At 37.3% G+C, this 22256-nt stretch overlaps 1 protein-coding gene across 1 annotated transcript in view; it reads right to left on the reverse strand.

The window, feature by feature from the left end:
* ITGA4 (integrin subunit alpha 4) overlaps positions 1 to 22256 on the reverse strand; it is a 53295-nt gene that overhangs the window by 29032 nt on the left and 2007 nt on the right. The window contains exons 3-12 of the mRNA XM_087708297.1: positions 13900 to 14006; positions 13522 to 13648; positions 12303 to 12370; positions 10910 to 11039; positions 8882 to 8967; positions 7630 to 7692; positions 7391 to 7528; positions 5588 to 5699; positions 4632 to 4726; positions 2970 to 3060 (exon numbers count right to left, since the gene is read on the reverse strand). Of these exons, the coding sequence (XP_087564423.1) occupies positions 2970 to 3060; positions 4632 to 4726; positions 5588 to 5699; positions 7391 to 7528; positions 7630 to 7692; positions 8882 to 8967; positions 10910 to 11039; positions 12303 to 12370; positions 13522 to 13648; positions 13900 to 14006 (1017 nt within the window). The remainder of the gene's footprint in view (positions 1 to 2969; positions 3061 to 4631; positions 4727 to 5587; positions 5700 to 7390; positions 7529 to 7629; positions 7693 to 8881; positions 8968 to 10909; positions 11040 to 12302; positions 12371 to 13521; positions 13649 to 13899; positions 14007 to 22256) is intronic.

Below are 22256 nucleotides of genomic sequence, written 5' to 3' on the forward strand. Positions count from 1 at the left end.
CTTTTCAATTATATGTGCAGGGGAAAGGGGTTCTTTGGACATCCCTGGCCTTCACATTTTGAAAAAGGTTCTTTAGGTAGTTTGCCTGAGTAACATCTGTGGGATCTTACTGAATTCATCAGAATGAGAAAAGCAGTATTGTGGCATCATGGCACAAATTCCACTTCTCTGGGGCCTCTGTACAATACAATATCCAATGTAGAAAAAAAGCAGGAAGTGCCTCATGATGCCATAGCACCGCTTTTATCAGTTTGACTCCTTCTCATACACATGCTGCTGCTTCAAATTTCATATGCAATCAAGAACATATGGAAAAGTCAAGAAACCTTGAAGCATATCCTAGTTTCAATGGGCAAAGAAAAAGCATTTCCCCTCTAGGGATGTGCGGATAAAGTTAGTGCATGCGTCCTAATTTCTTCTGGCACCATAGAACATACGGTCCCTCTGTCCTTCTGTTGGTTGCCTAAAGGGGTCTGTTGCATCACTCCGGGAAACACTCAGTTAACGAAGGAGTTACAACAAAATATTCTTGTCAAAAAAGCACTTTCCACAACATCTGAGAGGAAGCATTGGAAGAGAATGACATACATTTCAGTTGTGGTGTAAATGTACCAAGTGTTCTGTCCACTTTCTTATTTCTCCCGGCTTTCCTAGGAAATATTTACTAGAATTGTTGAAGGACTTGTTCTGCCTGCAAATGTGTTTGGATTACAAACTACCTCCAACATTATACAGGAAAAAAAGAATGTTGTCAACATCATTAGCCTCTGTGCTGGCACAATACATCTAAATGTTCACCTCACACTTCCTAAGAGTCAAAGTAGCTAACATGAGTACTATAATAATGATTTATTTTCATTTCACTCTTCTTTTGAATCGTCTCTTTATAACTTCTCTCAGGTAAAATCCTGCATGCAGAGGCTGTTTCCCCAATGTGACAAATCAACTTGTTAAAATATCAGTGAATATGCCTGCATGCTTCTATTTTCAACATAAGATGCCATTTGGCGAGAACACTTCAGAGAGCATCTTCATGATTTCTTCTGGGCTTCTCAGGGGTGATATTCATTGGATAGAAGCTTCTAGAGTGCAGATTTCACATTTCACTAAGTCACGAACAAAATTAAACAGTGTTCTCGAGTTGCATGTGGTCTAGAGAAGGAGCAATAGAACAAACAAGTCCTGTTCATCAATACCTAACATGTTTTTCATGATATGACCATCCTATTTATTATCATGGTGTTCTTCTGGACCAGTGGATTCCACTGGACCCCACCAGTGAAGATTGTAGATTGGAATCACCCTGTTACATTGGCTTTTCTCCTTTCTTGTTCCAGCCAAGGATACAAACAGCCAAGCTCTGCTGTGAAGTGCAAGAGGACTTGGTTCTCTCCATTAAACAATTTAACATTTATATGATACCATTGGCAAAGTCAGCAGCCAGTCTGGGAGGAAGGATACTGCACACTGCTAGTCCAGGCTATATAAGGTTACTGTGGAAATCCTTGCCCAATGTCTTGAAGCTGTGTAGTCAGCTATGATGCTGGCTCTATCCCGACTTCAGTGTTCACTGTAGAGAGAGGTGCAATTCTCCCAAAGGAGTGCTTCATTGTTTAGGATTCTTCCTGGTGTTGCCTGCTAGAGAAGCTAGTGGAGCATTAGAGTTGGGAGGCTTTGCCCAACTTCAGTTGGTGCATTAATTGAAAGACCAGATCTTTTCACTTTTTTGATCAGGAAGTTTTGACAACTATGACTCATTCCCTTAGGACCCCAATGCACTCTACATAAGACTGCCTTTGATAATTTGGAAACTACTACTCTTCCAAAATGTGATGGTCTCCCTACTAATCTGCTAAGTTGCTTCTGATTACAATTCAAAGTGCTGGTTATAAACTAAAAATAAATATGCGGCTTATCTTCTAGGTCCATCTAGAATTATGTTGCACAACTTCTGGGGAACAAATGGTAAACTAGAGACTGCTCCACTAAAAATGGGGTTGACAATTGCAGTTGAATGACGAGTTGGCAAGGGGTAAAGTTCAGAGACCATTAACCAGAATCAGTTTCAGCTCTGCAGAAGAACATGTCACAATTTTGCTCCTAATAAATGACTGGATTTCTTTTGAACTTTGTCTCACGGTTCATAAATTAATTAGGGCATCTTTTGGAAACTTTACACCAGCTCTCTCCAGACAAGGAGAGAACTTGAGATCGCCCACAAGTGCCCTTACAGCTGCTCCTTACAGTGACAAGACAAGTGGTGAGTTTAAAGCTTTGGAGACAAGGGAGTAGTCATATTTGCTCAAATCATGGTTAGTGCCTTTTCAAAGGTCACATAATTTTCATTCTTAATTATAAGACTCTTTCCCCTGAGAATAAGCTGTTATTTTGAATTCTTAAAATGATAGGATGGAACTTTTGAAGGCTAGACATTAGAGGAGCCAGAAGAAACTAAAGATTACAATGAAAGGAGAATACTTAAATTTGATTTACTAATACAGAATGGAGCAAAATACTAATATCACATGTAGGTATACTGCACTAACATTTGTATGTGTTTTGATCTTCTTACCCCACTACTAAAGACCTCTAATAAAATTATATGTCTGGTTCTATTTTTCCATTTTCTTTTTTCCAAGTTGTCAAATTCCAGTACATTAGTCTGAAAAAAAAATTAGCATAGCAATGCTACAATTTTAAAGTATTAGAAAGGTCTGTTTAATTCAATAAGACTCAATGCTAAGTAGATGCATATGGGACCATGCATATTAATTCATTTACATATAAACAGGCTGTCTTTAAATTGCTTTTTAGAACTTGTGTGTTCCATGCCAGTTCTATTGTATTTTATTATTTGCTTCATAATGATTTTTATTTATTCATTTAGGTTTATGTCCCAGACAGGTGGACAAGAAATAAAAAAAAAACATTGCCCAAGTGATTTAAAGCACAAAAAGTACTTAACTCACCTGAATACCCATTGCTGTCTACATCAATTCTCCCAGATATGGATTGACCAAACATGCGTAAACTGTTGCTGATTTGATGTCCTTGAATTCTCTAAAATTATTATTAAAACAAAAATAAAAAAGCTGCAGTAGAGAAATAACAGAAAATAAAATCATCCTTCCTCCATTGTGGGAGCTTTGTATTCAGTGCTAAGCAGGGGTGAAATGCTACTGGTTTTTACTACCGTTTGCCCGAACCGGTAGTAAAAATATCTACCAGTTCAGGAGAACTGGTAGTTCCGATGATCAGCTGTGCGACAATCACCTGTGCTGCACGATTTATATTCACTAGAAATCATGTGGCATAGCTGATTATCACACAGCTGATCGTTGGAACTTTTTAAAAACTTTAAAATAAAAGTTTTTAAAAAGTTCCGGCAATCAGCTGTGCCACACAATTTATATTCGCTAAAAAGCAGGAAATCCTGCTTTCTAGCGAATCTAAATCCCGCAGCACAGCTGTTCCCACCTCCTTGCTGTTCTACTTATTTTTGCAGTCTCAGAAAAGGCTTCTTAGCGCCTATTGTATGTATGTGGGTGAAGCGCACATGCACCCGTGAAGCAAACCGATAGCAAATTTCAGAGCATTTCACCCCTGGTCCCAAGAATAAATGATGATACCTTCAATATCCCAAACATCTTCTTAGGATTAGGTAAACTGGCCTGAGAGCATCCTCAGATTGTCTATTAGGCCAACACATAATTGACCATATTCTTAAAAGTTAAGTGGGAGGAGCAGGGGAACGACACCGGAAAAGTTGCACTGGTTTCATACCATCCACATTTAAAGGAATGCATTCATGATATAATTAATTATAATTACACTGGTTATAAGTAACATTAGTTACTTTGTCTTTTTTCTGTCTCATTAAATATTACAATTTGGTAACAACTTTGGACAGGGATGGGATATGTAAAATATTTTCAACATCTACAGGTGGCTTTGGAACTTAGCATATGCATTTCTGTTCTACAAATACTTTTGTGCTGCTACCTTAAAATATTGTTAACACAAGCAGCTTGTTTCTACATTTGAGCTGGACTACTTGTGAACCATTAAGTCTGATATTATGACTCACTTAGATTTGCCATTCAATACTAATAGAAAAGAGTTGATACAAAGTGTTTTTTTCCATTAATGGCTGATAGAGGAAAGGGCTGTTAAGCAAGTAGCAAAATACAGTTAGTATGCATGAGGGTTTCGATTAAGAATTAACACTGACAGCACCAAGTAATTGGGACAATTAAGATCTTTGTTAGGTATTCAATCCTTCCTCTTTCTCTGCCCCAGCTTACTCCTACTTTGCACGTGTAACACAGAATTTGTGACTGGGGAACTATTGTGTCAATGAATTCCTACCCTGCATGCTTTCCACTTCCATGTTCTGCTTAATATAAAAAATATGAATATGAGAAACTGATTTATGCTAGCTTATCTAGTCCAAATTGGCAATTGTCTTCCAGAACTCCATGCCGGAGAAAACCTATCCAAACCTATCTGGAAACATTGAACAACTAAACTGGGGTCCTTGACAATTGAGCCTGCTTAAACCAATGAACAGCTAATCTGTAACAGCGAGATATTAAAAATAGTAGTCACAAGAACAATTTAAATAGGCCTACTTGTGAAAAGGTTGGTGATATTCCATCTTCTCTGCCATTGTATATATAAACCGAGCCTTCTAAATCATTTTCTTGTGGAGCCCCAATGGCTATATCTGTTTTTTAAAAAAAGGAAAATGAAATTAACCATGCATTAATTACATTGTACAATTATTTTTTTAAATAAAAACAAAATTATGACTACTATAGATCCCTCCCTTCAATTATTTTTTAAAGAGGAATCACAAGAGAAATCTGGACAGAGTAAGAAGAAGAAAAAGGCAGGTCGGTATTAGGGGATAAACCCTCAGAGCTAGGGAGGGATATTCCAATAAGCTAATTATCTTGTAATTAACTATTGGAGAACTTAAAGATGTAGCAGGAACTTATCATTTGCTCTATCTCTATATAAAAATTATTAAGCTGCTCTCATAGATCATATGGGGAAGCAGTCAAGCAGAGAAACTTCAACTGCTGTACATTCTTACACAATTCGTTTCAGTCAATTATAAATTATACCAAGCAAAATCCAATGGGAAATAGATTTCTCGGGCAAAATAGATTTCCATTTCCTGAATAGGTCCCACGCTCTCTGAATATTCTCTAAAAGTTCTATCACAATGGATCTGGGGGACATAAAGGGATGAAAGGGGAAAGGATGTTGCATGGAAACCCCTACCCAGGCTCCTCTGCCAACATTATTTTTTTAAATCAGAATTCATCATCTTGAAAGTTGCATAACTCGAGACAAAATTTGCTACTGTCAATTAAAGGGGGTGATAGATGAGAAATAATCAGTTTTGATTGCCTGTACTGTAAATATTCTGCTAGACATAACCATGGAATCAAAATTTTGCACTCTTAAAATAATTACATGCATCTCTAGGTATGGTTCAGAATAGCTGCACTTACAGGTAATGCTGAGCAATGCATCCTCCCTTTACACTACTACAGATTTTTTTTAAAAAAAATAATACCTTCAAAGCCATCATTATCAATGTCTCCTAAATTGGCAATGGAATCGCCGAACCTTGCTGCATACAAATCACTTCCAGCTAGAGGTGTCTGTAGCTCCATCATCTTTGCTCCCTATAAAAATAAGTTTGATTAACCCTGAGTTTCTAGGTATTATATTACAATCATGAGTAGTTCTCTTTTATTTTTAGGTGTATAATTTGTATCCCGCAAGCCACAGGCAGCTTCCATTAAGTGTACCTTTCACAAATATCCAGGCATGTTACCAAATTAAAATGTTCTACGTATCGGAGTCATTCAGTCACACTTTCTATATGAAATCACGAAGGCTGAAAACTGATTAAGGAAGTCATACCTCACCTGACCCTAAATAATCACACAAGTAACTGATTAAATCTTCAACTGAAGAAAACAACTTTTGAAGCGTAGAAATACACTTTAATGGTACTCTACAAAGTTCTTTATTGCCATCTCCTTTAGAGGATCATTTAACAAAGGAGAAACCTAAATTAGAGGCATTCAGTCTCTGTAAGTGACTTGGCTTCTGGGTGAAAGGGTACTTTAGTAAATTACAAGTATAAGATGAAAAAGCCTTTTCATTTAAAGTGTCGTATGTTTATATAACTTTGAGAAATCAAAATCCATACTGAGAAGTTAAAAAGTAGAGTTCCTGCCAATCATTTTCAAAGTGGGACTATGCAAATGTTCAAACAACATTTGAAGGAAAAGAAGCCATCCATTGTAGCTAACCATTTTCATGAAAAAGTTACATGCCCAGTTTTACTTCCATGAATGATCTTTCAACAGCATTATAAAAATGTAAAGAAGTAGTTGTACTTCCTAGCTTTTCGATACTATCTTTCAATTTTTTTAATAAAGAGGGAGGGGGACACGACATCCAAGAACTGTTTTGCATCACTCTAAGCATATGGTGGCACGTGTGCTGGAAACGGCATGCAGAGCCATCCTGCACGGGATGCGCAGCCTCACTGGTTCCTCTTCTGTGTTGCTGTGCACACATGTGCACTGCCCAGCCTGCTTTCATGCACATGGAAATGACAAAACCCGGAAGAGCAGAGCTCCATTGCGCATGCGCGCCGGCATTCAAACTCACAGGTTTTCATTGCACACATGGGCAAAGGCCAGCTGTTTGTTGGGTGCACGTGCCAGAAACTGGAAGTTCAGGTTCTGGCACGCACATGTGCGACGGAATGCCCTCTTCTGGGTTTCGGCACTCCCACACCCGCAAAGGCCAGCAAGGCTGCACATTCTTTGTGGGATTGTTTTGCGTGCCATTTCCAGCACACAGGTTGGCACCTGGTGATGAAAAAGATTAGCCATCACTGCTCTAAGCTAAACCTGGTGCAAGATAGAAATTAGTCAGAAAAAACTTAGATGCCTCCAGATGTAAAGGCTCCTTCTAACACTACCAGTCAGAACATGACTTTTATCTATAGATGTGTGGCAAAGAAGAAAAAAAATAGTATGGAAGAAGAGTTAAAATATTTGGACCACTGTAAAATTTCATAACTATATTCTGACAGTTTCACAATAGATGCTTTATCTAGACATTTGTTGCATTTCCATGTTAAAACATGTTAATCATTTCTACCTGCAAAGGAAGCAATAATAATAATAATAATAATAATAATAATAATAATAATAATAATAATGACTGAATTTCATGTTTAATGAATAAAAGAAATAATAATAATAGTTTTGAAAAAGCTGGGCCTAGGAATGAATCTTTTATCCATTTGAATGAACTCCACAACATTCTTCAACAAGAATAAAGGAATACTTACAGAACCTGAGTTCAGGTAAACATAAACCCTTCCTTCTTCTCTGACTTTACTATACATGGGTGCTCCAACTAGTAAATCTGAAAGGCCATCACCATTGAGATCCACCGCACAAACAGTAGCTCCAAAGTAAGAACCAAACTACCCACACAGAAGAGAAAATGGTTAGCCGTGAAATCACCAAAGGTGTATGAATGTATCATGACATTTAACAAACTTTATAAATGCAGAAGTATTATTACCTTTTTACCCCTTAATTCACTTAAAATTGATAGTTGTTTGGGTTCAATTTTAAAAATGTAAACCTGAAATAAACAACAGAGGACAGCTGCATCAGAGGCCCTAAACAAACAAACAAAACCCCAGAAGTTTCTTCATCAGTAAAAGAAGCTAACAAAAGATTGTGTTTCAATATTTCAATATTTCAACAAGGTGAAAAATGAGAAATGGCCTGAATGGAGCAACTGCCTGAGGCAATGGGGTTGCAGTAAGCCATAGCAATGTTCATGAACTTCCTGTTCCTTTGTCAAAGTGATTATGTTGCACAATTTGACCTAATCTTGCTTGCTGTCTTAGCTGAAATAGGAGAAGTTACTTCATCAGTTATAATGTAGGGTTCAACACTGATCCAGCCAGCTTCTCCATACAGACCAGTAGTAGGAATTCACTTCAAGCAGCAAAATGTCTTGGGTCACTAAAGTGCAAGAGTGATCAACTTAGGAACATCTCTTGGCAATGGTCTTGAGAGACCGCCTTCTGCCGATTACCTCCCTCCGTCCCATCAGATCGCACAGATTGGGCCTCCTCCGAAGTCCATCCGCCAGTCAGTGCCGACTGGCGACCACGCGGAGGAGAGCCTTCTCAGTAGCAGCTCCGACCCTTTGGAACGATCTCCCCGTGGAGATTTGTACCCTCACCACCGTCCAGACCTTCCGCACAGCCCTTAAGATCTGGCTATCCCGTCAGGCCTGGGGATAAGATCCTAATCCGCCCCACCCGAATGCTGAATGAATATTGTGTTTTACTGTTTTATTTTATTTTATTCACATATTTTATGTTTTGTCTTGCACTCCTTCCCACGAATTGTAAGCCGCCCTGAGTCCCCTCAGGGAAAAGGGCGGCCTATAAATGACAAAAAACAAAAACAAAAACAAAAAACAAAAAAACAAATGGTCTGAATTGGACACGTCAAGTCTTCTAGCAACGAAAAAAATGAACCTTCTATTAATACTAGGTGGAGAAAAGTCTGAGGAACATTGACCATATCTAGCACAAATACACATTGGCAGTTGCACCCACTGAAACAAGCAGCATAAGTATACATGAAAAATATGTCCTTGGAAAACATTTGTGGGAAAAAATAGCCTCGTGTTATTACATTATCATCAAAGAACCCCTGGCAGTTAGTTCTTCCATGTCATTTTGCAAGCTATAAATTTATTTTTTACACAGAAATATTTTCATAATCTACCACTTTAAAGAAAAACCTCTTACTTTACCAGTCTGCTCCTGCTGGGGAGCACCTCCAATTACTTCTGAACTACTTGCAGAAAGGAAGTGACCTGCTCCAACAGAATAACCTATGCATAAAAGAACAGTGAATGGAAGCAGTGAGTTTTCAGGTGCAGCATTGTTTCATTGCAAATAATCTGAAATTTTAGATTAGAGGAATTCTTTATTTGAGCACTGATTCCCATAACTGGGAATGAGTGTGTTTGCATACAAATAAACATATTAAGTCTGTGCTTGTATGTCCAAAAGGTGGATATCCAATCCCTTTAGCAATCTATTTAGATACAACTATTAGGATATTTCAACAGAATGTGGACATATGCTTCTATAGAATAATTCCCATTTACACTGCCCAAAGGGCAATCAGGTGACTCTGTTGTTTATCTCACAACATGGATGGGAATACATGGCACTATATGCTGAATTGGCACATTCAACATATCTTACTGAGCAGAATGACTGAACAAGGGAATGCTCAAATGTTTGTTTACACCTAAGTTAAAATTGGTAAGTTTGACTTATAAAACCAACTTCCTGGGTGTGTATATATATGCAGTGCAATCACTGAGAACTGCTTTGCATATGTGCTGTTGAAAATCTAAAAGGCGAATAATTTTTTTAAAGAAAATGAAATAATCCTTTGAGTTAGAATTAAAATAAATAGATTTTCTACATAAAGAGTGCAATAAAGTAATGCATGCTACATTCTTGGGGAAAACGGAAGAAACTTCAGTATCTTAATATCAGCTCTGGTAGAATCTGATTTGCAACCCTCATCACATTAAACGAAAAGCACAGCACAAGAAATGTCTCACTCTCAAAATATTTTGCATAACCCCACAAAATCCCATATATAAGGAATGCAACTAAGTCCGTTAACATTTTCCTTTTCTAAGAATACGAATGAAGCCCACAGAGGGCTCAAAGTTGTTTCTCTCCCCAACTCCCAATTTATTACAGTCTTAGACCAGAGACCAGAACAAATAAAAGCATTCAGTAAATATACAATTAAAAATTCTAATATAAAATAATAAATAACTAAAATCTGTAATAAAATCCAGTCTTGTCAATTATACATGGTCTAACTCTACTACAATTACAATCCATAAACTGTGTGGCCTGTTGTAGGTTCAGCGCTAAAAGGGAAAATCCCCTATGTCAGGAAGACAACAAAGTCCCTTAACCTTTTCTTTTATTAAGAATATGAATGAATATGAACTTTGAGGACTCAAAGTTAATGCTGATCATACCTGAAGCTTCTGCTTACTCCACAGCATGCTTGTTTCTCACTCACTTTGTTGAGTGAAACGTACAAGTTAAAATTAAACCAGGTAGGGCACTAAGAAACCTGTCAGGAAGTGCACTGCTCCCTAGAGCTGTGATGGCAAACCTGTGGCACACGGCGCCATTTCTGGGGGCACGTGAGGCATTGCCCTGTCAGCTCCAGCCCGCAAATGATTTCAGCCATGATTTTCCACCCTCCGGAGGCTTCAGGGACGCCTTCTGAAGCCTCCAGAGGAAGAAAAATGGCCTAACGGGCAACTCGGAAGTCCGTTCCCAAACTTCCGGTTTGCGTGTTTGGCCCTTTGTCGCCCTCTGGAGGCTTCAGGTTGCTTCCCTGAAGCCTCCAGAGGGCGGAAAAAAGCCCAACGCACAAACTGGAAGTCGGAAAACAGACCATTTCCTAGAAAGCCTCTGGAGCCTGGGGAGGGCGAAAAATGGGTCCACTGTGCCATCGCGCATCAAAAGCGGGGGAGGGCAGTGGTCGCATGTATGGGGGAGGTGTGCGCATATACGGGGGAGAGCGCATAAAATTATGGGTGTGGGCACGCATGCACATGACCACCCCCGCACTCCCCTTGCTTTTGGCATGCAATGGCAAAAAGGTTAGCCATCACTGCCCTAGAGGATCACCACCTTCCTTTTTTTTTTTGGTCCGGGAAGCATAGTGTCAAGGAGGTGTGTTAAGCTGAAGGTTCATATGCAAATATTAAATAAAAAAACATTTACCTAAATAACTTCCATACTTTATCTGATGACTCACATCCAGATAGGAGATAAATATGTTTGCTGTTTTATTGTACACAAAGATGGAACCAGCCCAATAATCTGATCCTGGGGCTCCCATAATAATTAAATCCTAGGAGAAAAACAAAAAGGGTAAACCTTTAATAGAAGCTCCAGTAGCTATTCCATTGATAAATACATCCAAGCAGGTCAAATGAAAAAAGGTGTTTTGTGAGCAATACACTATACAATGTATTTTCTCATGTAAAGCATAAAAAAAGTTCAACCTCAGAGGGAAGGGGGTGAGTTTTATTATTGCTTTGCGTGAATAATCCCAGATCGCATTTTAATTTATGTTCTGTTAATTTCAAAATAGAAACGTTGGGCGTATACAGGGTATTTTATTTATTAAAAACCTTGCCACAATCTTACTATCTTTGCAACCGCAGCCCAAGATTACAGATTGGTCTTGATTGAAACTAAACAACAATATTCCATCTTTGCTTAGAACTCCAAGGTGCCACTGTGAAAACATCTGCTTCTCAGGAAGAAGATGCAGCAAGCAGCCTAGAGCAGAGGTCTCCAACCTTGGCAACTTTAAGCCTAGAGGACTTCAACTCCTAGAATTTCCCTTTGCTGGCTGGGGAATTCTGGGAGTTGCAGTCCATGAGGCTTAAAGTTGCCATGGTTGGAGACCCCCATCTTCTAGAGAGGACAACCTGAAGCAACCTCTTTTCAACAGCTCATTCCACTCATCTTTTGCCAAGGAAGGAGGTGATGGTTGGGGTTAAAAAGGGAGAGAGAAAGCTCAGTCTTGAAGAGAATAAAGGAGAAGCTCCAGTTTGCAGATAGATGAAGCAGCAGCTTCTCAGAAAGGTCTCGTTTCAGACCTTTGAGTTAGCATGCAATAACTGCGAGTTTCCCAATACAGGTAGCCCTCAACTTATGATCACAATTGAGCCCCAAATTTATGTTGCTAAGTGACAAATTTGTTAAGCGAGTTTTGCCTCATTTTACGACTTTTCTTGCCACATTTGTTAAGCAAATCACTGCAGTTGTTAAATTAGTCTCACGGTTGTTAATTGAATCTAGTTTCCCCCTTGAGTTCAACTTGTCAGAAGGTCGCTAAAGAAAATCACATGACTCCAGGACATTGCAACCATCATGAGTCAGTTGTCAAGCATCCAAATGTAAACCATGTGATCATGGGGATGCTGTAAGGGCATTAGTGTGAAAAATGGTCATAGGTCACTTTTTAAAATGTTGTTGTAACTTCGAACTGTCGCTAAATTATCGTAAGATGAGGACTACCTGTATATTACCAAACTAAACCTATTTTATTTCATGAGTAAAATAAATAGCTTCAACAGTGAAGTAATAATCTTAACTTGCGCACCTGAGTGTAAAATGTTGATATCCCAGCCTGACAAGATCCATATTTTTCTCCATATTTTCTCCAAAAATCTGGATATTCACCATGTGATTCAGAAAAAGAACATATTAAGGCCAATGAACTAAAAGAATTAATTCTTCACAAATATCACATGCTTTCTACGTTTTGACAAGCAAATTGAAATTAGCTAAACTATTACCTGATGGCAAGATATTATCCTTACAAATGCCAGAAGAATAAAGGTTTTTTAAAAAAGCAAATTTTTCAAAAGAAACCATCACTACCCAGTTTCATTTCCAGAACTCTAGTTCAAATAATTTAAATAATAAAAAGACACATTATGGAAAACATTTTCCTAATAAGTACATATGCTATGTGGATTTTTATTTGTTTATTTTCCATTTTAGACTTCACTGACAAGAATTGTTGTTTTCTTCCATTCCCTTTACAATTTCAGACACAATCTGGTAAAAAGAATATGAGAATGTTCCAGCTTGGTAAAGTTCAAAAATATTCTGGGATCCCTGATCAAGATGTAAAGATCTCATTACAGAAAACTTGTTCTGTTCAAGTGGATTTTTCTCTCTCTAAAAACTCTGTTTATTCTTCCAGGCCTTGGCTCTGCCTCAAATGAAGACCAGCTTGCCTTGGTCCAACTAACTTCCACTTTTAGTGTAAATCAGCCTGGGGAAGGCTGTCAGATAATCTAGCAAAGAGGAAACCAAAAGAATTTTTTAAAGTTATAATGGCCAATATCTTGAGGAATCCTGGAAAAACTAAGCAATGTGATGAAATTTTATTATTATTGTCATTTTTAATGGGCTTCTGTCCATAGATGGAACCCAGCTGTATTGGGCTAAGTTCAGCCTAAGTTCAAGGAATCCTAAGACCTTTTTTGCTTCATTCCTATTCATGTCTTCCTATGGATACATCGGGCAGGAAATACTAGAAGAGACACCAATCATGCTTTCTTTCCAACACAGCCTTAACATTTCCTTTTATATAAATAATTGTAATGCACATTTTGCAGTCACACAGAGAGATGTACTATAAAATTCCTTTGCAGGATTTCCAACCATGTTGTTAAATAAGATAAACACAGACTGCATTCAAAGCTGCCTCAAAATACATGAGGCTGAACATGAAGTTTTACTGGTTGCCTCTTCTCCAAATTGTTTACAATTCTATTTTCTATTATTCAATAGCAAGATCTTTTACTTACCTTTATAGCAAGGGCATATTCTTCGACTTAACAAGGTTCGAAAATTGGGAGGTACCTCGTAACAAATGCCATGTGGAAGTTTGTGTTCTGAAATATAATACACATTTTTCCACCTGTGCCCACAGACCTAGATAAAAATGAGACAGGAAAATGCGATTGGGGAAAAAATAGCTTGACAAAGGATAAAACTACTTTCAGAGCCACAAAGTTAGGCTATTAATCCATCAATCAAATCCTACTATAGGATTTTAAAGAAAACTGTTTCAGAAATGCAGTATTTTTGCCTGTAGAGCTACAGCCCTCTGTTTAATTTGTTATCGAACAAAAGACCTGTCCCAAATACTTCATTTACCCATGGAAATGCAAGATAATACTTACAACAATAGAGCCATTTTCTCCTGGCTGCCTTGCTAGGCTCACTCCCAACCACTGATTATCTCTTTCTTCAGTGCAGGTTTTTCCACACCTTTCGCCTTTTGGATCACCTTTAATAATAATAATTTTAAAAAAGGTTTGAAAGTACTCAAAGAACAGTAACTTTGTAGAGTTATTCTTTAGTTACAGGCAGTCTTCAAATTGTGATCCTAATCGGTGTTGGAATTTCTCTGTTGACCCTTGATTGAGTTCCAGCCCCACTAAAGTTGAGTGCATGTTGGGTTCTTTTAACTTGCTTTGTTTCCTTATTTTAAATTTTATAGTATTTTTTTAAAAACTGTTTTTATGTAAGCCGCCCGGAGTCCTTCGGGATTGGGCGGCATACAAATTCATTAAATCTTGAATCTTCCATCGCTGAGCAAAGCAATTGTTAAATGAAATATCATGTGAACGCACCACTTAGCATATGGCTGTCCCAGCCATCCCAGTTGTAGTCATTAGGCCAGGACCTCATGCTTCTCCTGCCCTGTGTGAACTGTCTCCATTTCAACTCTCTCTACATACCAAGCTTCCCAACATATCTGACCTTTTGGTTGCCCTGCGTAGCAGTGCCAAAATGAAGAGGCAACCAGAAAGCAGTGCCTTCCCACCACTTCCTTCCCATTGCTCTCCCAGCTAACTTTCATTGTCTTCACCTCTCCTCACCTCCACTGGGCTTGCTGCTCCAGTTGGCCTCAAGCCCCAGTGTGTGTGTGTGTGTGAGAAAGTGTGTGTGAGTGTGTGTGCGTGCGTGCATGCTCTGGGCAGCGTGCATGCTCTGGGCACTAGGCTTACCACCACCACTGCCCCTGGTTGCTGCAGGGAGGCTATGGTGACAGAACACAGAGACCTCTTCATTTTGGCCGTGCTGTGCATTCTGACAGCCAAAAGGACAGAGAGAGGGAGGAGATAGGTGAGGAGAGACAGTTGAAGCAGGATGCAGCAATGGTCATAAATGCTGGCTGGTTGCTAAGCGCCCAAATATAGATCACGTGACCACGGGGATGCTGCAATGCTTGCAAGTGCTAGGTTTTAAGTCCCCTTTTTCAGAACTTTGAAGTCACTGAGCAACCTATCTCTGCTTTGTCTATGTGAAAATAAAATTATAATTAAACCGGTTACGTTTCAAAATTACACCATAATGGAGACACCCTAAAAGAAAATGACATTGCATTTAGTGCAGGGGCTCTGAAGCTTTTGCCATCACATGTCCTTGTAATCTTAGTTTAATCTTGATCCTAAATATAATCTTTATGTAAAAATTTCTCCTAAAAACCTAAACATCAAAATGAACACAAGCGGAATAATGAAAATAAAACAATGAAACCTTGGAAAAGATGGCTTTATTGTAACAATGCAATTAAAAGATTTTTTACACTCACCCAAGCTGCCTGCACCTGTGTTTATTATGCATTTGTATGTGTTCATAAATAAAGTTTGAGTCAGTAAACATAATTCACCTACTAAAGTAGTTAATAGCTATCCATATAAACTCTATATATCATATTTTTTGGAGTATAAGACGCACCTTTTCCCCTCAAAAAAGAGGCTGAAAATCTGGGTGCGTCTTATACATCAAATACAGCATTTTTTTGCCTCCTGAAGCCCCAACCCTTCACAAAAATGGCCATGCAGAGCCTGTAGAGGGCTTTCAGAGAGCTCCTGGGGGCTGGGGAGGGCAGAAATGAGTGAAAAAAATGAGCTGTTTTTTACTCAATTTTGCCCCCCCCCAGCCCTCAGGAGCACTCTATAAGCCGCCTAAAGGCTATGCATGCAATTTGTTTGACAAAAAATGTGCCCATTTTTGCGAAAAATGATCCATTTTTTGCTCATGGGGGGGGCACACCCCCGGAGCACTCTGCAAGCCCCCTAAACGGTATTCATGCCTTTTTTGGGAAAAACAATGGGCCCGTTTTTATTCCGGTGCGTCTTATACGCCGAAAAATATGGCACTTAGATTTATCTCTGTGCCCATATTAGAAAGAACACACATTTGGCAGGTGACCCAGCAAAAGAGAAGTGAAAAAGGCAGGGTAGATAAGTAAAACTTTGTGCTCAGAATTCTTAGTTATTTCTGTAAGCCGCCCGGAGTCCTCGGGGATTGGGCGGCCTATAAATTTAATAAACAACAACAGTTTAGTTTCATAGCAAATCCAGTACAGGGAGAAAAAAAAACCACACAACCTAGGCAAAAATAAAACCTCAGAACCAGAATAACAAAGACGACTGTTACACCCAGCTGTAAATAAGAATTTGCAATTTCCACTTGCCACATATAAACCACATAGGAGGCCACCAATTTCCTTAGTGTGATCTCGGGCTATGCGGTTATAAACTATTGCAGATATACATTATTCTATCACATGCTAAAATGCTCTTATCAGATAGCTTTTGCTTTTAAGTCCATATTTCATAGCTTCTCGTATTTTCTTGCTGAAAAATAAGAATTCTACTTCTCAATCTTTTATGATTTTGATGAGTGTACATTGTACAAGTACATATATTTAAAACTGGCTATAAGTTCAGTCACATCCAACACTAGGTTCAGCAACCTTTTTCAACCTCTCTCTTCACCCTTGCTCAGCATTTTAGAACTACCACTTGTCAAATTTGGAAAGGTTCAGAAATCTGAAGGTTGGGGGGGAAAAACTATGGTATAAGCAAGGAACCTTAATCATTGATTTCTCAAGATAATTCTTTCATAAGAGAGCTTGGAAATAATTTCTGCATGTCAACTGATAACTTCACTGGAAATTCATAGGTGTTCGTATAAAAACTTAAGGAAAATCCATAACACCATCTCAGTTCAAAGTTTTTATAATAATGTTTCTCAGCCACATTCTGTAATTCCAGCAGCATCATAAAATACAGTAAATTTCGTTCCAGGATTTGAAGATTGCAACTGTTTATGATTATACTGTATATTATTGATTTTAGAGTAAGAGATAAATTTTATTTTATATTTGTATGTATCAAATAAAGTTGGAAGTTGTTTTATTTTCCCCTACACACTTTTTTGGAATCCAAATTTTGTGCTTTTTGGACTCCTTTTTCTAACTCCCATTTTTCTGTTTCTTTATATTTTATCTTTTCTTAAAATTTAATAAAGTTTTTTTTTAAACAAAGGTTTCCTTCCCAGGCCCAACAAGAACCGGGAATCCTAAGGAATGGAAAACAGGTTCCATTGACAAAACTGCCATTCTATCAACAAATAAATGCACAAAACAGAAGTAGATGTGTCCCCAAATAATGGTTAGGCTGTGTATTACTTCAAATCATCTGATCCAACCTGCTTAGCCCTATTTCATCAATAGTTGTATTTAGGATCAGAAGTATGATTTTTCTGGATTTTAAGCTTAGTCCCCTGTTTGAACTATTTAGCTGTTTATATAACTGTCTCCCTCATAAGCCTTCTAAAACAATACACTAAAAGTAAAAAGTAAAATACAGCATACCATAAGGCACAGCTCATTTTCAAAATAAATATTCTAGATATAGAAACATATATGATCTAGCACAGGACAAGTACTTTGTATTAAAACAAAAATGTTAATTCTTTGTAAAACCGTGGGATTGTATTTCCTAAATTAGGTAAAATGTTTATTTTGAAATACAAAACCATTCTAAAAGCAATTAGTATTTTTTTTACTCCAACATATTTCCAGTTTGGCCAATACATGATTTGCATTTGAGAGTTAATTATTTTAAAATAAAACTATATGTAACTATGTCAAAGGTTCTTCCTTTTTACTACTTGTATTGAAGAGTGAAAAACGGAATGTATGTAAAAACAAGTTTATGAGCATGTAATGTTGCAAATGAAAATGAACAAAAATGCTTCAGAAAACCAAAAACAGCCTCATATGGATTAACTCTTAAGAGGATAAACTTTTGAGAACTTCAAGACCATTTTCAAGAAGCTGGAGAATTCAATCACATATCTATTCTCTTCTCATGGCTAAACTATCCCAATTCGTTTAGCTTCTCCGGAGATTAAGTATTCAGTTCCTTCATGATCATTGTTACTTTTGTCTAAATCAGTTTCAGTTTCTTTGAACCCTTCTTAAAGTGTCGTACTTAGAATGGGTTATAATAGTTGAGGTGACTCTAAACAATGCAGAACGTGGCAAACATATAACTTTCTATGATATGGCAATTAAACTTTTGCTGATACAGCCTAAAACTGCATTTTTTGGTATTTACATTGCTGATGCATACTCAGTGCCCAATGCAGTGCCCAATTACTATATTCTAAGATCTTCCTGACAAACAGTATTATTAAACCAGATAGGCATCATCCAATGTTTAGTTGTTTTCTAGCAGAATTTTGCTTTTATGCAAAACTTAATTCTGTTGATTGCTAAACCTATATAAACCTAATTCCTATTAACCTCTCCTATAAATATCTTATTATTTATCACTTGTTTGTATCTTATGAATTATAATCTATGACTTACTACTTTTTTGTTTGTATGAATGCTGACAGTTTATGTACCAGAGACAAATTCCTTATGTGTCCAATCACACGTGGCTAATAAAGAATATTCCTATCAACATTGGATTTTTTTTTTTTAGATTTTACTCCCACCTTTTTTTTTTTTCCATTTACAACTGAGGGCAGCGAACATACTAATACAACTTCTTCCTCCTATTTCCCTTATAACAACCACTCTGTGATGTGAGTTGGAGTAAGAGAGAGTGACTGGCCTAAAGTTACCAGCCCGTTTTTCATCCTAGGATAGAATTAGAACTGATAGTCTCCAGGTTTCTAGGCCGACACTTTAACCAAACACCATCTGGCTCTCTTTTTTAATCTGATTTCTCCCTTCTGGAGTAATAAATATCCCATCCAATTATGCATCATTGCAAATTTGGTATTTTTCTACCTCTTCAAGTTTCTAACAGAAATATTAATAAGTACAAGGCCTAGAACTGAAACTTATGGCAGCCCCTCAAAACCACACTGCATTTTATGAGCATATTTCAGTATAATTATCCTTCTTTAGCTTAGGATATTAAGTCCCAGAAAAACAATCACTCTTCATATCAGATCATAGCCTTCTCCCTCATTCTACTCAAGGGTCCCCAACCCCCAGCACTGGTTCGCGGGATGGCAGAAACCGGGCTGCACAAACAAGCAAAGCTCCTCCATTGGATCCATGTGAAACCACTCCCCTCCAGTCTGCGGAAAAACTGTCTCCATGAAACCGGTCTGTGGTTGGAGGTGACTGTTCTAGCACATCTAGCAAGTGGGACTGCAATTCATTGGAAAGGCACATGCTGTATAACTAGCAGGTCCAAATCTAATCATGGTCCTCTCTAGTATGGCTAATATTGCTCTGTCTGATACTTGGGAGAGATTTCACCAGTGGCCCAATTTTTGTGTCCCAGGTCTTATTTTATTTATTTATTTATTAAATTTATATGGTGCTCATCTCTCAACCAAGGAACTCTGGGTGGCTTAAAATACCATAAATAATAGAATAAAACAATTACAGGATCAAAACATTAAAATATCAGACAACAGAAATTAAAACATCAAAATTGTTTGCCACGTTCCATAAATTATTATGTAACATGAGAAAGGATGAGTTTCAGTAGAGAAGAGGCTCTTATTTGTAAAGCGTGAACCAAAGGGAAGCAGGGTTTGTATACTTGTTCCAACTGTCCCGCTAAAAGAAACACGAGTAGCATCGTGCAAGTTCTGATCTGCCTTAAAACGAATTTCATTTCTTCATGTTTTAGTTTTCAACAAAGTTGAAACAAAGTTTACCGGCATGACAAAGCCATCAAAGGCAAAAAAAAATCTCCCTTACAGTTAATTTGCTTACTTCTGTACCAATCTATACTGTACATACTTTGACTTACGTGACTGTGCTGAGCTGAGCATCACAACAGCTTTTTTGTACAACTTGTTTGGAAATGACTCTATCCTCCATTTCTGAGTAATTGCTTCTGTACTTAGCAGACAATGCAAATTCCACTCTTAAAGCAAATTCTAAGCAGTCAATTTATTTAATTCACTGCTAAAAACCATAAGATTTATCTATAAAACAGAGAGTAATAAATGATAAATCTTACCGGTTGTGGTGATTCATTCTGAAAGTACTTTTCAAATGCCATGACCTGTCTGATGACATGCCAATCTGAAAGTGCATCTTTGCTGAAAGTGCAAAGTGCATATCTTTCCTCGATGTGAAAATCAATTTATTCAAAGCTGTATTTTTAGTTCCAGGCTGATAGACTTGGAAGTTTAGTTTCGGATTTAGTTTTGCTGCACCTGGATGCAAGACTTCAATGTTTAAATGAATTTACTGGCTGGCAATGAGAGATACTGTAATTGTTTTTAAATTAAGGAAACCAATGAAGGTCTGTTTTGTCAATACCTTGGTGGTTTTAATGGAATTGTTACTGTCCAAAGTTAAATGATAATTCTACATGAAACTCTTTGCTTTATTATACTGTATAAACCTACCACGGACTGTTTGAACATAGTGTGCTAGGGAAAGAAAGCCATAACTAAACAAACAATAATGCATCTCTTCTTATAATCAACAGACAACTTATTTTATTATATTACACTACCCTGTTTCCCTGAAAATAAGACCTCCCCAGATAATAAGCCCAATCGGACTTTTGAACGCATGCGCTAAAATAAGCCCTCCCAGAAAATATTGCAACACAGCTGCAGCCATGAGGTGATTACGCTAGCTGCCTCCTGCACCTCAAAAATAATAAGACCTCCCTGAAAATAAGGCCAAGTGCTTATTTCGGGGGTCAAAAAAAATTAGACCCTATCTTATTTTCGGGGAAACTATAACATACACTTACAATCATAAGACCTATAACACATTCATATAAAATCATACATACTACATTGCAATGTGTCAATTAACTTCCTGTATGAACTGCTAAAGTTCACACAACATACTAAGCTACAATAGTTTTTGTTTTGATTTGATATAGCATGACATCAACTTGTCAACTTGATCAACTTTTGCAGTACAAAATTTACAAATTATAAAACCAAGTGATCTGTGACTTATTTGGCAAGTAAATCATGGTTTTGCATGATTTGTGAATCAATTATTGAATGATATGAAGATATTTCCTAAGGTAGTAAAATAGTGCAACAACTTTCTTTGGCCCAATTCCTTCACACATACTGTAAATACTGCCATTTGAAGTTGCAGCTATGAAGTAATGAGCAGAGATATGTGATCCAGTCCACAGGGATTCTTAAGATTTAAAGAAAAGGGTTGATCTTTCACCTAGTCTTCAGTGCATCAACACAGAGATTTTACTATGTTCCCAAAAAGCCTACAGGGAATATATAGCACTCACTATGACCCTTTTCCTTGAATGGTTGTATTTTACATAAAGCTACACATTATGACAGACAGATGCTCAGTGCTGAGAGCATTCCTTTGCCAATTTATCATGAAGTCTTCTAGTTACAGCATCTACTCATTGAGTAAAATGCATTTCAGTAACTGAAATGAAAATCAATGCCCACTTAGCCTAATTTTAAAATTCTAGAGGTTATTCTCCTCTTTTTGTTTACTGGCTAAAATGAAAACTTAAACTTTGTCTCTGAAATTCATACACTCTTATTTCTATAAATCTTTAAGAGTTCTCATAACCGTAAGCTTCTGAATAAATATTCCTCAAACTTTGTCTGTAAGAAGAAATTGAGACTACACAAGAGAACAGTTTTAGCTTCAAGAACTAATTCAGTCAACAGCTAAGTGATTTTAATCTGCAAATTGCCTTGAATCTTAATTATGTTGGAAGTCAATGTCTTGAATATTTTAACTATATTCTTAAAAGTGTATGGATACACTTCAAAGAGGTGCAAGCCATTACAGAGCTACGTGGATGTGTAGAAATTATTTGCTGTTTATGGCCTCTAACTCCATTTCAATTTATGAAACTTTTCTTTTGTTTGTGATTTCAGTGTATTTTTTAAAATAAGCATTTGGTAAAAGAAACTGAACTGTACTTTTGACAAAATATACAATTTGGAATGCATTTTTTTTTCAAATTTAGTTTGTAATTAACAAAACATGCTGCTTTGGATGTCTTGTTGAAGAAACTATATTGAAGTATTATATATTTATTTATATTATATAAATATATATTACAGTTTAGTAAATATTAATAGATATGTTAAAATAAAGAAAAAAATTCCAAGGTTAAAGCATCAGAGAGCATGTTTACCATGGAAAGCACTACCTAAAAAGCTAATAAATCTTTGTTTTCTTCCAGAATAATCAACTTTTATGTGCTGACCTTAATCTTTTATCATTTCATCATGACAA

This window comes from Thamnophis sirtalis, unplaced genomic scaffold (assembly GCF_051295495.1).
Source record: "Thamnophis sirtalis isolate CommonGarterSnake01/CBP01778 unplaced genomic scaffold, rThaSir2_p1.2 scaffold_1, whole genome shotgun sequence".
Classification (NCBI taxonomy): domain Eukaryota; kingdom Metazoa; phylum Chordata; class Lepidosauria; order Squamata; family Natricidae; genus Thamnophis; species Thamnophis sirtalis.